The sequence below is a fragment of the Furipterus horrens genome, unplaced genomic scaffold, assembly GCF_987537825.1.
Source record: "Furipterus horrens unplaced genomic scaffold, mFurHor1.1.pri manual_scaffold_2, whole genome shotgun sequence".
NCBI classification, from domain to species: Eukaryota; Metazoa; Chordata; class Mammalia; order Chiroptera; family Furipteridae; genus Furipterus; species Furipterus horrens.
Genome location: NW_028327172.1, coordinates 28,015,593 through 28,029,045, shown reverse-complemented (window position 1 = coordinate 28,029,045; position 13,453 = coordinate 28,015,593). Strand labels below are relative to the sequence as shown.

The 13,453-nt window shown below is 37.0% G+C and overlaps 1 protein-coding gene across 1 annotated transcript in view; it reads left to right on the top strand.

Moving 5' to 3' along the window:
* The first annotated feature begins 409 nt into the window (after positions 1-409).
* Positions 410-13,453, top strand: part of LUZP2 (leucine zipper protein 2) — a 377,697-nt gene continuing 364,653 nt past the window's right edge. The window contains exon 1 of the mRNA XM_090267616.1: positions 410-817. Within this exon, the coding sequence (XP_090123742.1) occupies positions 756-817 (62 nt within the window). The 5' untranslated portion in view covers positions 410-755. The remainder of the gene's footprint in view (positions 818-13,453) is intronic.

The following is a 13,453-nucleotide window of genomic DNA, read 5'->3' as shown; positions in this document are numbered from 1 at the left end:
TTAACGTTCCGGAACCTCCTTACAGTTTACGTTTGCAGACTAAGAAGCTTGCCACGGCTTTATGGGCTCAGTGTACATTTCTGGAGGCTGCTTACTTCCGCTGTCTTTCCATCTTCAAGATCAGGCGAGTCATTATGCATTTTTAATCAGAATAATATCTGAAAACTCTCTCCAGAGCAATGTTCTTCCAAACACTGTTTCAGCGAGTGAGAGACACGTGCCTGTAATCTAAGCGTCTGCTAGTCGTTCACAGTGCCTGGTCTCACCTCCTGCGGAGCACGCTGGTGCAACTACAGGCAAATTAGACTTATCGTCGACCCCGCCCCGTCCCTCCCCATCCTCGGGGGGAAGCTGGTATAAATGGTCACCGCAGACGGGTGAGCACAGCCGGTTGACCGGAGCACGAGGGGCCATTGCTGGGCACCTCCTCCCAATCCCCACGCAGCCACCAGCGCGAGTGACAACGCGTTCTCCGGACTCGGGCTCCGGCTTGGAGCGGAGGTGCCGCGCGAACAATCCCGGGCAGGGAATGACTCGCTGCTGGTGACATCACTCCCAAAGATACTCCCTGTTCTCTGTGTCTCAGTGCCTGCCTTCGCTAGGCATCGGTCGGTTTGTCCGTTTCTGTCTGCCGCTGGAGAGAGCTTATCGCCGGCTGGGAACGGAGCCGGGCACCGGGGAGAGAGACAGGACCTGGAAGGCGGACTAGCGAGCGCAAAGGCAACAAGGGAAGGAGGACCCTGGCAGGCAACAGAATGAAATTCAGCCCCGCGCACTACTTGCTGCCGCTCCTGCCTGCGCTGGTCCTCAGCACCAGGTGAGTCCAGGAGCGTGAGGGACCTTTACCATGGGGCGCTGCTGGTAGGTTGGTCCTACTGCAGGTCACCTGTGGGGGCCAAGGACAGACACTTAAGCTCTTTGCATCTCCCGCCTAAGTTATAGGGTCCCTCTATTTTTAGGCTCCTGAAATCCTTTGGAGAGAGCAGAGTCCTTTTCTAGATATCCCAGTCTTTAAAGAAAGTCTCAGCCTTGCTCCCAGTGAGGCTACCAAGCAAGAGCTTTCCCTTCCAAAGACACGTTCTCTCCAGCACTCGTAATAGCAAAGGATATAACACGCAGTAACCAACCACAATAAAGGACACAGGGAGACAAGGAGGGAACTGGCACCAGGCTGTGTCCTTTTACATTGGAGCTGCCTCAATAGTCACAAAGCTTCCTTCTCCCTCAAGTGTGTGTAATTTTAAGGTTCAGGGACCCAGAAAAAAAGAAATAGTTAATCCCTGAAGATGGTAAGCCTTGCACAAAAGTTCCTGGACTTGCAAAATACCTGTTTTTATGTCTTGTGTGGGCTTAGCGGTAAGCATTTTCATTTGGTTGTCGTGTGAACAGATCTAATTAAGGAGCACGCAAGGTGATTAAAAGTTAGAAGACACTCTCAGAGTGCTGATGCAGAGATCCTAGTCAGAAACAGTTAAACACTGTACTCCATCGTTGACCATACATGGGACTTTAAGCCCCAGCACAGAGGAGCTATTTTAAGAGGAGGTTTCTTACAAAAAGTGATTGAAAGAGTTTTGTGACTCTGCACTGTTCATCGAATCCCAAAGTTGGTGATGGGCTCGTATTCCTCTTGCACAACAGCAGCACAAGGGTGAACTGTTTCACTGCCCAGCACGAAGCCTTCATTCTGTATGCACTTAGCATCGCATTGGCAGCAGCCTCTTTCCCTTGGCTACTATAAAATAAAATAGCCCACACAGGATGAAGCTCTTTTCAAATCTGTGTAAATGGAAACATTCTCTGGGTGTGTGTCTGATGAAAAATGAAAGGGAGAATAAAAGGGTTGTATTTAATTCTAAAATTAAATGTGTAAAGAAAACTCATTATGCATGAAAAATCAAGGCAGTACAATTCTTGAGTCCATTTCTAATCTACATATCAGCTTTAAGGTCTTGTAACCAAACTTTCCCTTTAGTGCGAGGATTGTTAGGTTTAGCCTCAATAGTTGATAAACTTGGTTTTTCCTTCCAAACAAAGCCCAGGTGACTTTCCCAGACTAAAGTAAAATGAGTTCTATTCTTTAATTTCTCTGAGGCTTGCTGGTCACCTCCGTTCAGAAAATGTAGATGATTCTACAATCACCCTGCTCCTAGTATTATAATAATTTTCTCCAATTACAAAGCTCATTTTAAGATTTGTGGTTAGCTGTAAACATCTCAATGCAAATTGTTCATTATAGTTACTCTTTGACGTGCCTTGTCATTTACTCTGAACTTTATGTTGTGGTTTAATGATTAATTGTAAAGTCTTTTAGAAAAAAGTAATTCTCAAAGTTTGAGCCTTAAGTAGACGCCTCTCAACATATACATGGAATAGAAAATATTTAAACAATGAAAACCTAGACTGAAGTGATTTTTAAAGACATGGAAATCTCTAGTGTTCGAAGAGTACATTTAAGAATGCTGTAATTCAAGTGGTGTAGAAATCTCTAAGGTCTCTAGCTTCAAAAGTTTTAATGTTGGTTATATAGTACAGAGACACAAAGAACCATCATGCTCCCTTTTATGAAAGTTGTAACTAAGAATAGTTTTAAAAGTAGTCAACCCACTTATTACAACAAATATGAGAATTAGTCATTTCTAGATTACTTTAGATATGAAACTTCTTCAGTGTTGGTTGTATGTGAAAATTGTGACAGGTCTTTACATTTTCCTTTTTACCTTACTCAACAAAAAGAACACGGTGGGTTCAAAAAAGTGAAACTTTTTATAACCAGTGGCATGTCTTGTCATTGTGATTACTCAGTGGCAATTTATTTTGCTGGATTCCCAGAACACTTTGAGACAATATGCAAATTAATAAATGAATACAGTACTATCAGTATGTCATTTTGCAAGAAGACATTATGTTTTAATGGACTCTAACAGAAGGCAATTCTCTTTGCATCATTTAAGGGTATTGTAGACATATGGTTAATGTGCAGGTTAGAACCTGAGCTGCCCAGGTTTGTGAGAACAGTTGCATTAATAAAGGTGAGCTTATTGTCCTGCTGAGAAAAACTGTAGCTCAGCCATGTCCATGTGTGATGGTGGGTTTTCTAGCCAAAGACATCTGTTAACTTAGTTTCTTAGTCATCCTATTTGTGAAGCAAATTGCATTTCACATACTTAGACCTTGTTGAATGCATTAGCAGAACGTGGCCCTTGCTAGATTTTTCTTTAGTCTGTATCACTTGTCTTTAATTATCAAGCTCTTTATAAGTGTGAGAAATGTAGATTTGAGACTCTTGGTGCAAAAATGTATCTGCTTCAACATTTCTTTCTCTGGGTCTAGCTCTTTAATAGTTGCTATTATCTTTCTAATAGGTTTAAAGTTCAGTTCTGTTTAAAAATACAGGAATGTGTTCACTAAAACAAATGAGGCAATTAGAGAGTTACTATATAACAGTATTCTACCCACAGAGATGAAAACTCTAGAACAATTCTGCCTTTTAAATATACATTTTTGAATACCTTTCAGTTTGTGTTTGCTCCTCATTTCCACTTGTTATAGCAACTTTAGATGCTGAAGCACAAAAACTCCATAATGGTTTACCATAGCGAACAATATCTATGTCCTGAAAGAAAACTAAATGTTCACCTTTCCCAATAGCCAAGAATGATCTGTTTTGTTGGTAAACCCCATGGAATTAAAAAGAGCAGTTTAATTTGCTGCTGCATTGTCTCTTCTCTTTAGAAAGTACATATACATTCAGAAAATGCAAGTAATGTTATAATTGACTTAGTTAATAAAAAAACATTTAACCTTTATACAAATACTTGTGGTCAAAGAAAACAAAACGTGTTGGTTTAATAGCTTCAGAGTAGAGTGACTGTACTTTTGAAATAACCTCATGCTGTAGAAGCATTAAATTGCAATTCCAAGGCAGCCAGCAATTCACTTCAGAAAGAAGCAGTATAAGGACTGAAAGGGTTAGGAGGGTAAAAAATCTTTAGAAGTTCTTGGTGAAAAGGGACCCATGGAGCGCTGGAGAAGCCTTGTGCATTAAACTGCTGAACCCCTGTTCCTTTATGCTGTGGTTTTACCCTTGATGCCCTTGGTTTTTTTTGAGTTTAAGTGACTTAATGGGGAGAGGAGCATGGCAGGGGAGGAGTGAAGGTCTACTGACTTCTGATGGTTTTCCTTCAAGCAAGAACTTGAAGCAGATGGTTGGTTTTAGTCCTCCCAACAGGAGTCACCTTATAGGTCTCTACTGGGCCATCTGATCAGCAGCCATGCCACATGTTTACTTTGGACTCTATTGGTAGAGGACACTATATATTTAAGATGCCCCAGGTTCCTATTTGCATTGTGCTTATATCTGTCCTGAGAATCAGTTTGATTTATAGGATAAAAGAAAGACAAACATCACGACAAGGAAATAATAAGCCCGCAAAGTTTTTTTTTTTTTTTTTTTAGGCACATAAATATAACAGAGGAAGCATTCTTACTTTAATTCCCCCAAATTGATCTGCGGCAACCTGGAATTATTTTCCCCAACCCTGTACATAGTGGTCTTGCCCCCCCCCACACACATTTAATCTGACCCTATACACTTTCCTTTGTGATAAGAATTTGCGTTATGTATAATAAAGTTAGATAAATGCCTTTTCTAGGTTAAGAAGATATTAACAAGCAACTATCTTGAATTGTCAAATTTAAATTTTGGACCTTAGTTGACAATATCCAATAGCATTTTTTAAAATGACTTATTTGGGCATTATCTTTATAGACTAAGTTTCCCCATGACTAATGAAAGGGACACCTCAACCATTTATGGTTTGATTAGACAGTGGCCCTAGACTACTTTCTATATAATTTAAAGAAAGAATTTGACCTACCACCTACCAACCGAGAAGCAAACTTTACTGAAACTGCTGAGAAGCATGTGGTACTAATGAAATAATATTTTTTCATGTGTGCTATGAGAGTGCTTGTGTTTTGTGTGCATATGTATGTCTGGTGGATGGGTATGCCTATTTTTGACTGACTTCTAGATGAAAATCCCTTTAATAAATAGGGCTAAATACTTTAAGTAACCTGATTACAGAGATAATGTTCAATGCAAAGTTTTCTTCTCTTGGAAAGTTAAAGTAAACATTTAAATTTGTTTTTATAACCGTTAGTGATATCTTTGATGTTTTCATTATCATGGGTTAAAAGTGTGCCTGCAATGAGTCAGTTATTGTATAAAGCATCAAGGCAATAAAATAATACATTAGTTACAAATATATGTCCTTGTAATCTAGTCATGGACAGAAATAACTATGTATAATAAGAGGTTGGATAAATAACAAGAAATATTTTAAACAAAGTTCTAAGTGTGAATAGAGGAAAGAGTGAATAATGCCAGTTAAGGAGTATCAGAAGTAACTTCTGTTTTCAAGAACAAGGAGAGAAATAATATTTTATGGTTGACTTTAATATTGTACAACACTTGATTGTGTAATATTAAGAAAATTTCTCAGCCCCTCTATCCGGTTTTCTAATGTAGAAAAGAAAACTACTGATAGAAACTACTTGAGAGGGTGTGGTAAAGACTGAATGAATTCATCTAGAAAAAGACTTTACCGTATCCCCTAGAACACAGTAAGTGCTCAACAGAGTTACACTGTGCAGCTGTTACTATGTTGTTGTTTCTATTTCCATGAAACCTTCACATCTGTGATAGATATGGACATAGCAGAATAAGTGAAAACTTGGATACAAATCAACTGGATGACACAAAATTAACAAGATTAATAGGCACCATCCAAAAGAAAGAATGTGTTAGCAAAGAAGAGAGGCAACAGAAGAAGCAGTAAGGATTACCTGGTAACTAGGCTGGCACTTTCAAAAGTGTTTTGTTGGCAAATGTGATTCATCACAAAAGTATATGTTTAACTACTTGTATATCTGTTTTAAATTTAATTGCACTTACAGAACATGAATCATAATATCAATTCAAAGCCCTAAGCACAGGTGTCAATGAATAAAAAGGGATGCTTTCATACTACATAGGCAGGGTTGATAAGAAGGTTTCTACAACTTTATTTTCTACTTGTTAATGGATTTCATCAAGTATTAGCAATCCATAAAAGGTACAGACATTTAGAAAAATCAAGGGAAGAACAATCTGAGAACCACTGATAAAGAAGAAGCCCATCAGTTTGTTACATGTCTTCAGAATTATCATATAAAAGGGATTTTATACTAACCCAGCAATGAAAGAAGCTTGAGAGATCATCTAATATTAACTATTTTTACATACTTCATCACAAACTATCTATAACTATGCCATGAATTTCTAATTATGAAATCAAAAAATATATTTTTTGCCATAAATTATGTATGTGATTGTGCATTGACATTTATCAATCTAGTGGATCGTAGCACAGGGTATAATTTGCTGCTCAGGGGAAATAAACAGCATAGATCTTATTAAGTTTGCATCAGATAAAGAACACATTTTTACTGGGGCATCTAAGAACTTTGTTTCATGATTATAGGAGGCAAAGAAATATCAAAAATAAATCATTCCATTCAGACACAAACTGGAGGTAAACCAAGTGAATTGTGCTCTTAGGATGATTTTATAAACACTAGGAGACATTGTTATACTACATTGCAATTGCAATTATGTCTGACTTTTTTGGTGTTGCTTTCTAGTTTTTTAATTTCTATGAGTGCACTTCCATGGTTGTGTTCCAGGCCAAAGCTCTTCATTCTGAAGTTGAGAAAATGGAGATCCAGAGAAACTGAGACTTATCTACGTCCACAGAAGGCAACCAAAACAGGAAACCAGAACTTGCCCCAATCCACCTTGTGTTTTATCATTTGCTCTCCATGATACACCTCTTCTGTAGTCAAGCCACATCTGTATAGTTGGTTCCTACAGTATATTCAGAGCTATCCTAATTATTGTGGATTATAAAGTCATTTTAAAACTAATTCTCTGGCCAGATGTAATTAAGATAGAACAACAGGCTATTGTCAAATGGAATTACAGTTGTTAAACACCATTTGTTCACCTGCATTCAGTTGTTTGTTGAAGAGTAAGCTGGTCTAAAAAAGATGCTAGGTAATCTTCAAAACCCAAAGCAGAATCATTAATGAGCTCTCACGATTGCCCATAGTTTACCTCTCAGTGGTTCCTACTGATCTCTCAGTTGTAAAATGACATTTTTGGTGCCTTTGGGATATTTTTATTGAAACTATTTCCTATAAACATATTTCTTAGTTAGGCATTTGTTTATATATTTCTTACCTATTAAGTCTATTTTGCAGCTGTGTGGTATTGTTTAAGGGCAGCATACTTAACTCTCTTACAAAGATGAGATATTAAATATGTTCACTTTCAGCTTTAATGTATGGTGACATTACTTTTCATTTCGTTTACAAGTCTCTATATTTTCATTATGGACTATGAGTGATTTATAGTTATATAAAAAATTTTTAGGGTTAAGTGGTCAGAGATTTCACCTTACATGTATATATCACAAATTATTTGCCTTTGAATAGGTTTCCTAACCACTCCAAGACTTACATTTCTTATCTATAAATGGGAAAGTAATAATATAAAACATTTAGGGTTAAAAATATATTTAAGCTCTATCTTAGTGCATGCACATTACTGTGATTGCTGTTCCTCAGGATATCCTAAATTTATTAGCTATTATTTTACATTAAGATTACAATTTAGTAGGTTGCTTTTATATTGGACACCTTAAGCAATCAACACTTAATTTAATGATTTTGTTAAAAAATCAAAATAAATGAATTTTAAAGTTCTTGATTGGTATAGCCAAAATGACAAAACCATGATTTATTATATGATAAGATTCTTCTGCAGGCAAGATGGGGAGGACACTGAGCCCAGTGAATGATCCTTAGGAAAAAAAATGGAATGAAAAACATGAAAGTATTTGCTGCTTTTCAAAGTAGTCCGCACACTTGAGCTATAGTACTGGCAAAAGCTAATGATTCTGGGCCAGCCTTCCTCTCACATGTCTATAGAGGATGTGACGTTTTGTGACTTTCTTCTGCCTATCGTTAAGGGGGTCATAAGGGTTTCTAATTTATCTCCCTTCAGACTCTGAATCAAAACAGAACTCTGAGAATCTAGAAACACTTCTTCATGGAGTAGCTGGTTAATGGAGCAGGAGTTACAGGGAATGTTTGCCTTGTCACATGGGTTAACTCCTAAGACTATGAAGTCAGGCAGCCTTTGAATCAGCCTTACTAGCTACATGACCTGGAAATGTCAATTAAGGTTTCTTAACCACATTTTTCTCATCAATAAAGAAGGGATAAGAGTGTCCCTTTCATAGATTTTTGAAGAAGATTGAAAAAGCTAGTGTATATAAAGCATAGTGTCTAGCACAGAGAAGTAAAACTTAATTTTTCCCCCCAAGCTCATGCAGATAATTGAAAGCTAATGTGAAAGCCAATTCTGGATCAAACCCACGTAGGAATGCTGACTTAACGTCTGTAACATTGTCAAGAAAAATAAGAAAAACCTGTATGACCTGACCTAGCTTCCATTTTTAATCTGAAAACTCCAAATTATGTTGCTTAATATGGTTAAACATTAAATATTACTACAATATCACATTAATACCTTTTCAAAAGACCATTTATTTTTAAAATTTGCCTAAAGATGGCAGGACCAAAGAGATATATCTTAAACTTAGACATCATAAACACCAACAAAACTTTTGACGAGGTGAGAGATCTGGACTTTTATAATTAACTGGTCTTATAATGGGATGGATGAGGTTGATCACAATCTCCACAGCATGGTAGAGACAAAGGGGCTGGGATGGCAGAGAGCTTTCTGAATGCTGTGTGATTGAGCAGAAATAGTAGGAGTAGAAAGGAAAACTCTCCAATATTAGATTTCCTGTTTTTGTTTTTCGTTTTTAATTTTCTTTTTTCTAATGCTTGTAGTCACTAATTGCTGGTTTTTGCAGTAAACTAAACTCTAAATATTGGGCCAGAAAGAGGGAGTAAAACTCGCTCATTTATAAAAGAAATTAAAAATGCATGAAAAACTGAAGTGACATGTTGGGGAATAAACAAATATGGTCGAGGAAGCTTTATATTGTTAAGAGCATGTAACATTTTCCTTCATATGCCACAAAGTGAAATGTGAGGACATTCTGCATAAAAAAAGTTCATATAAAAAGTAGGGGCAGACTTTGTTTTTCTGGCACTGCAACTTAGAAATATATTGAAAGATACTGAATTCTTTTTGTACATTTTGTGTATATCTATTTCATGTGGTCTTTTTATACAATATGAATGTTAGAGGTTTAGCCAATATTTTTGAGGACTAATCTTCTGGAACTATGTTTAGATCTGTACTCTTTGTCATCTAGCCCTTGTTTCCTTGCAATACATTATATTCATTTATTTTTTATCACTAGGAGACTGATTTTTGAACATATTAAATGATTGGCCTATATCCTCCTAGCTGGAAAGTGGTCAGATCCTAGTTCATTTCTGAGATTTGCTTTCTGAATGCAACTATAGCACTGCCTATAGCAACTAATCTCTGTACCAATACACACAGAAGAGAAATAATAATGTATAACACAAATAAAAAATGCTGAAACTAAACCGTGTTGGCAAATAACTATTTTTATGCCTACATAAAAGTATTCTTAAAATAAATTAGCTAAAGAAATTTATTATTTTAATGGTCAACCAAATTGAAACCTTTGTTAAAAATACAGTGCAAAAGTTTGCCAGTTAAGTTCAATATTTCTGTGTAAAAAACATATATCTCCTTAGATTCAGGTCTTTCAAAGCATATTTGTCAGTGTACCTAAATGAGAATCACCCAAAATGCTTGGTAAAAAGGTAACTTCCTGGTCCCTAGTCTAAATATATAAAATTAGATTCTTTGAAGAAGAAGCCGAATAATTTTTACTTAATGTGGAACTCGAATACTTCTGAAGTACATGAAAGCTTGGAAACCTCTGCTTTAGTATCTAAGAACTATAAATTCTGGAACACCTTGATCTCTTTGGTATTCACTCAGCATGGATATTGTAGCTGAAGTCAGGAGCTTGGAACAACGGTGACGTTTTACAAAATCACAGCTATTTTCAAATGTATATAAATAAATTCAATGAGTATCTTGCCATGTACCCATCTACATGTATCAGTCAAGTTACATGAAAGTAATTCTCTGCCTCGTATAGCTTTCTGCAAAGGGCTGAGAAAAATGCTCAAATAAACTAAATGATGTAAAACTATATTACATGGATATATCAGGGGCATACTCTATTTAGATAGCAGTTGACATCAAGGTGAAATCTATGAATACACTGAAAACAAAAGAAACCTAACTCTATTACCCACCTTGCATTCTTTACTTCAAGTGGTATGATAAAGAGGCAAAGAAAACCAAGACCTAAACACGAGGTTATATTAAATGCTCGTTGTTTCGTCCTTGGGACAGGAAATCCGAGTTTTCAGACCAAGTAAAAGTAATACTTAAGCCTTGTAAAAATACAAGTTTTGATTCTGCCCCTCCTCACTCTTTCCCATTAGCAGCAGTTGACTTTGCATGTTGTGGGAAACAAATTCACTCAATTAATTTTTTTGTATTAAACAGAAGGTGCAACGATGCCAGACATATTGCATTAGTTCTTTTCCTCTCGCCATAGCAGTTAGTTCTCCTGACGATGAATTTCTGAGGTGGTCGTACCGATGTTGCCCTCATTTTATATGTGTGGAAACTACGGTACATAGGAGTTGGATTACTTGCCCAAGGTTATAAACTGGTAAGCAGTAGATTTTAATAGTGGATATAAACTCACCATGCTACAGCGCCTCCTAGTGAGAGATATAAAGTACTGGAATGAGCCAGGGTCGGTCTGTGTGTCAGCTTCATTTGTAGGTTCTGATTTTTCAGAAGAAGGAAAGAAAACTAACTTCTTGTCAGGCATCCTCTAAGTTTACAGCTGAATATGACAGAAGATTCTCTTTTTTAAAGTTTTAACTAAAATAATGTTTATTTTATCTAGATTTTATTGTGAAAGAAAGTAATCATTTACTTGTATAATATTGTCTTTATTTATGGATGTTGTTTTCCAAAACCACATCAATGAATGACAGTGCTCTACTGCCTGTCTCCGAGCAGCATCCAGATTTGAACTGCGGTAGGAATCAGACTGACCGGCATGCTAATTGTGCCTCAGCACCTTCTACCTTTGTGATCCCATGTAGTTAGCTCAACTGCCTGGGCTTGTAATTTAAATTTTAAAATGTATAACTAGTTCAGGGTTACTGCTTGTTGTCCTTTTGTAAAAATTATACTACACAGTTCTCTAGGGTTATTTTATTTAATGTTTTCCCTACTCATGAAGGTACTTTGTAGATTAGAGGAGTTTGTATGGTTAAGGTACCAAGAGTCCTAAAAGGTAAAGGTGGAATCTGAACCCATGATGTGATAGGTGTAAACATCCAGATTAGGATCCTCAGACAATAAAAGTTAAAACCAAAATTTGTGGTGTTGGGCATTTGGGAAGTAACTCAGCAACAAAGGAGCTGCTGAGAACCACATGCAGACTAGTGTAAAGAAGGATCTGGTGTCATATACAGACATGGCTGTATGAGCCATGGGATCTGTCCACATTAGCTTTACTTCTCTTTTGTGTGGAAAACCTCCCAGCACCCCCAAGTCTTCAGTACTGTCACCTTTTGTTTTATAGACGTGAAGGGCAAGAGACACCAATCATTTAAACTCAATCTATTTTGAAGACTGAAATAATAATAATAATAATAATGATAAAAATAAATAATAGCCACCAGAGGTTTTCATTAAGAAGTTGAAGTGCTTTTACTGAAACTGCACTCCCAACGGTAGTAAGAAGATAGTACTGTGAAGTAGAAAGTGTGGACACTAAGTACAGTTATATCTCTGTTCAAGATTTAACCCATTTATAGACTGACACATTCATGTCAAAACTGGGGTCTTAAAAAATGGCCTGGTTCCATGTCACAATAATTAACATATAGATATATGTATGTTCATATATATGTGCATGTGTGTATATAATACATATTGCATAGTATACATGGCACATATTATAATATATACTGTTTTAATAAATCATATATTACACATAGATATTTTACAGTATTCTGATAACTTATCCTGGAAAATAGGTTTTGGTTGGTAATACACTACAGTTAGCTTGGTTCTACTCATCATTACAGTGATTCATTTATGTTCACTTTCTTCCCAAAGAGGAATTAGATCTGAAAATGTAAAGATATATCCATTTTTCCTATGTACTCTTTAACTGGATTGACATCATATTGAAGGAATTCTGATGAAGCATCATGTGAGGAAGATATAATATGATATTTTATAAAATTTTATAAAATTTACATTTAAATTTTCATACATGCTCATACATTTTTGATCACCCTGTGCAGCAATTAGTAATAACCCCTTTTTATCAACAAAGAGATAGTTAGTAATGACAACTGGGTGGCTCAAACCCAGGGCTCTGAGTTCCACTTTCACGGTATACAAGTTACCATGGGACTTATAACATTGGAATATAAAGGATGCAGAGTTGCCTTGTCTTAGTCTGCTTGAGCTGTTATGATAGATCAGGTGCCTTAAACAACAAACATTTATTTCTCAAAGTTCTGGAGCTTGGGATGTCCAAGATCAAGGTGCTAGCTAACCCAGCATCTAGCGAGAGAACCCTTCCTGGCTTGCACACTGCCATTTTCTCGTTGCATTATTGTGTGATGAAATGCAGAGAGAGGAGGCACACTCCAGGGTCTCTTTTTTTGAGGTCACTAATCTCATCATGAGAGCTCCACCTTCAAAGGCCCCACCTCCTACTTTTATCCCGGTGAGGGTTGGGGTTTCAACATATACATTTTTGGGAGATATAGAAATGGAGTTTGTAACATGCTGTTGGCTAGCTCCTGTGTCTTAAGGAAAGAGCAAACTGGTTTTATTTTTAATTTTTTAATTTTAAAAAATTCTCACCTAAGTATATTGTTTATTGATGAGACAGAGCAAGAGTGTGTGTGTGTGTGTGTTTGTGTGTGTGTGTGTGTGAGAGAGAGAGAGAGAGAAAGAGAGGCATTGATGTGAGAGTGAGAGAGAAGCATCGATCAGTTGCCTCCCCTATAGCCCTTGACTGGGGATTGAATCTGCAACCTAGGTATGTACCCTGACCGTTACCGGACCTGATACCTTTTGGTGCACTGGCTGATGCTCCAACCAACTGAGCACCCAGCCAGGGCAAAAGCAACTGGTTTTAGATTGTGATGCTGCTTGTTTCTATTCTGGGAAGATGAAGCAAGACTACCAGCGAGGCAGGAGGAACGGAGGTGTCGCATATCCAGTGTTTGACATGTGGTGTCACACATGGTACGGATCCTAAAGATTCAGTGT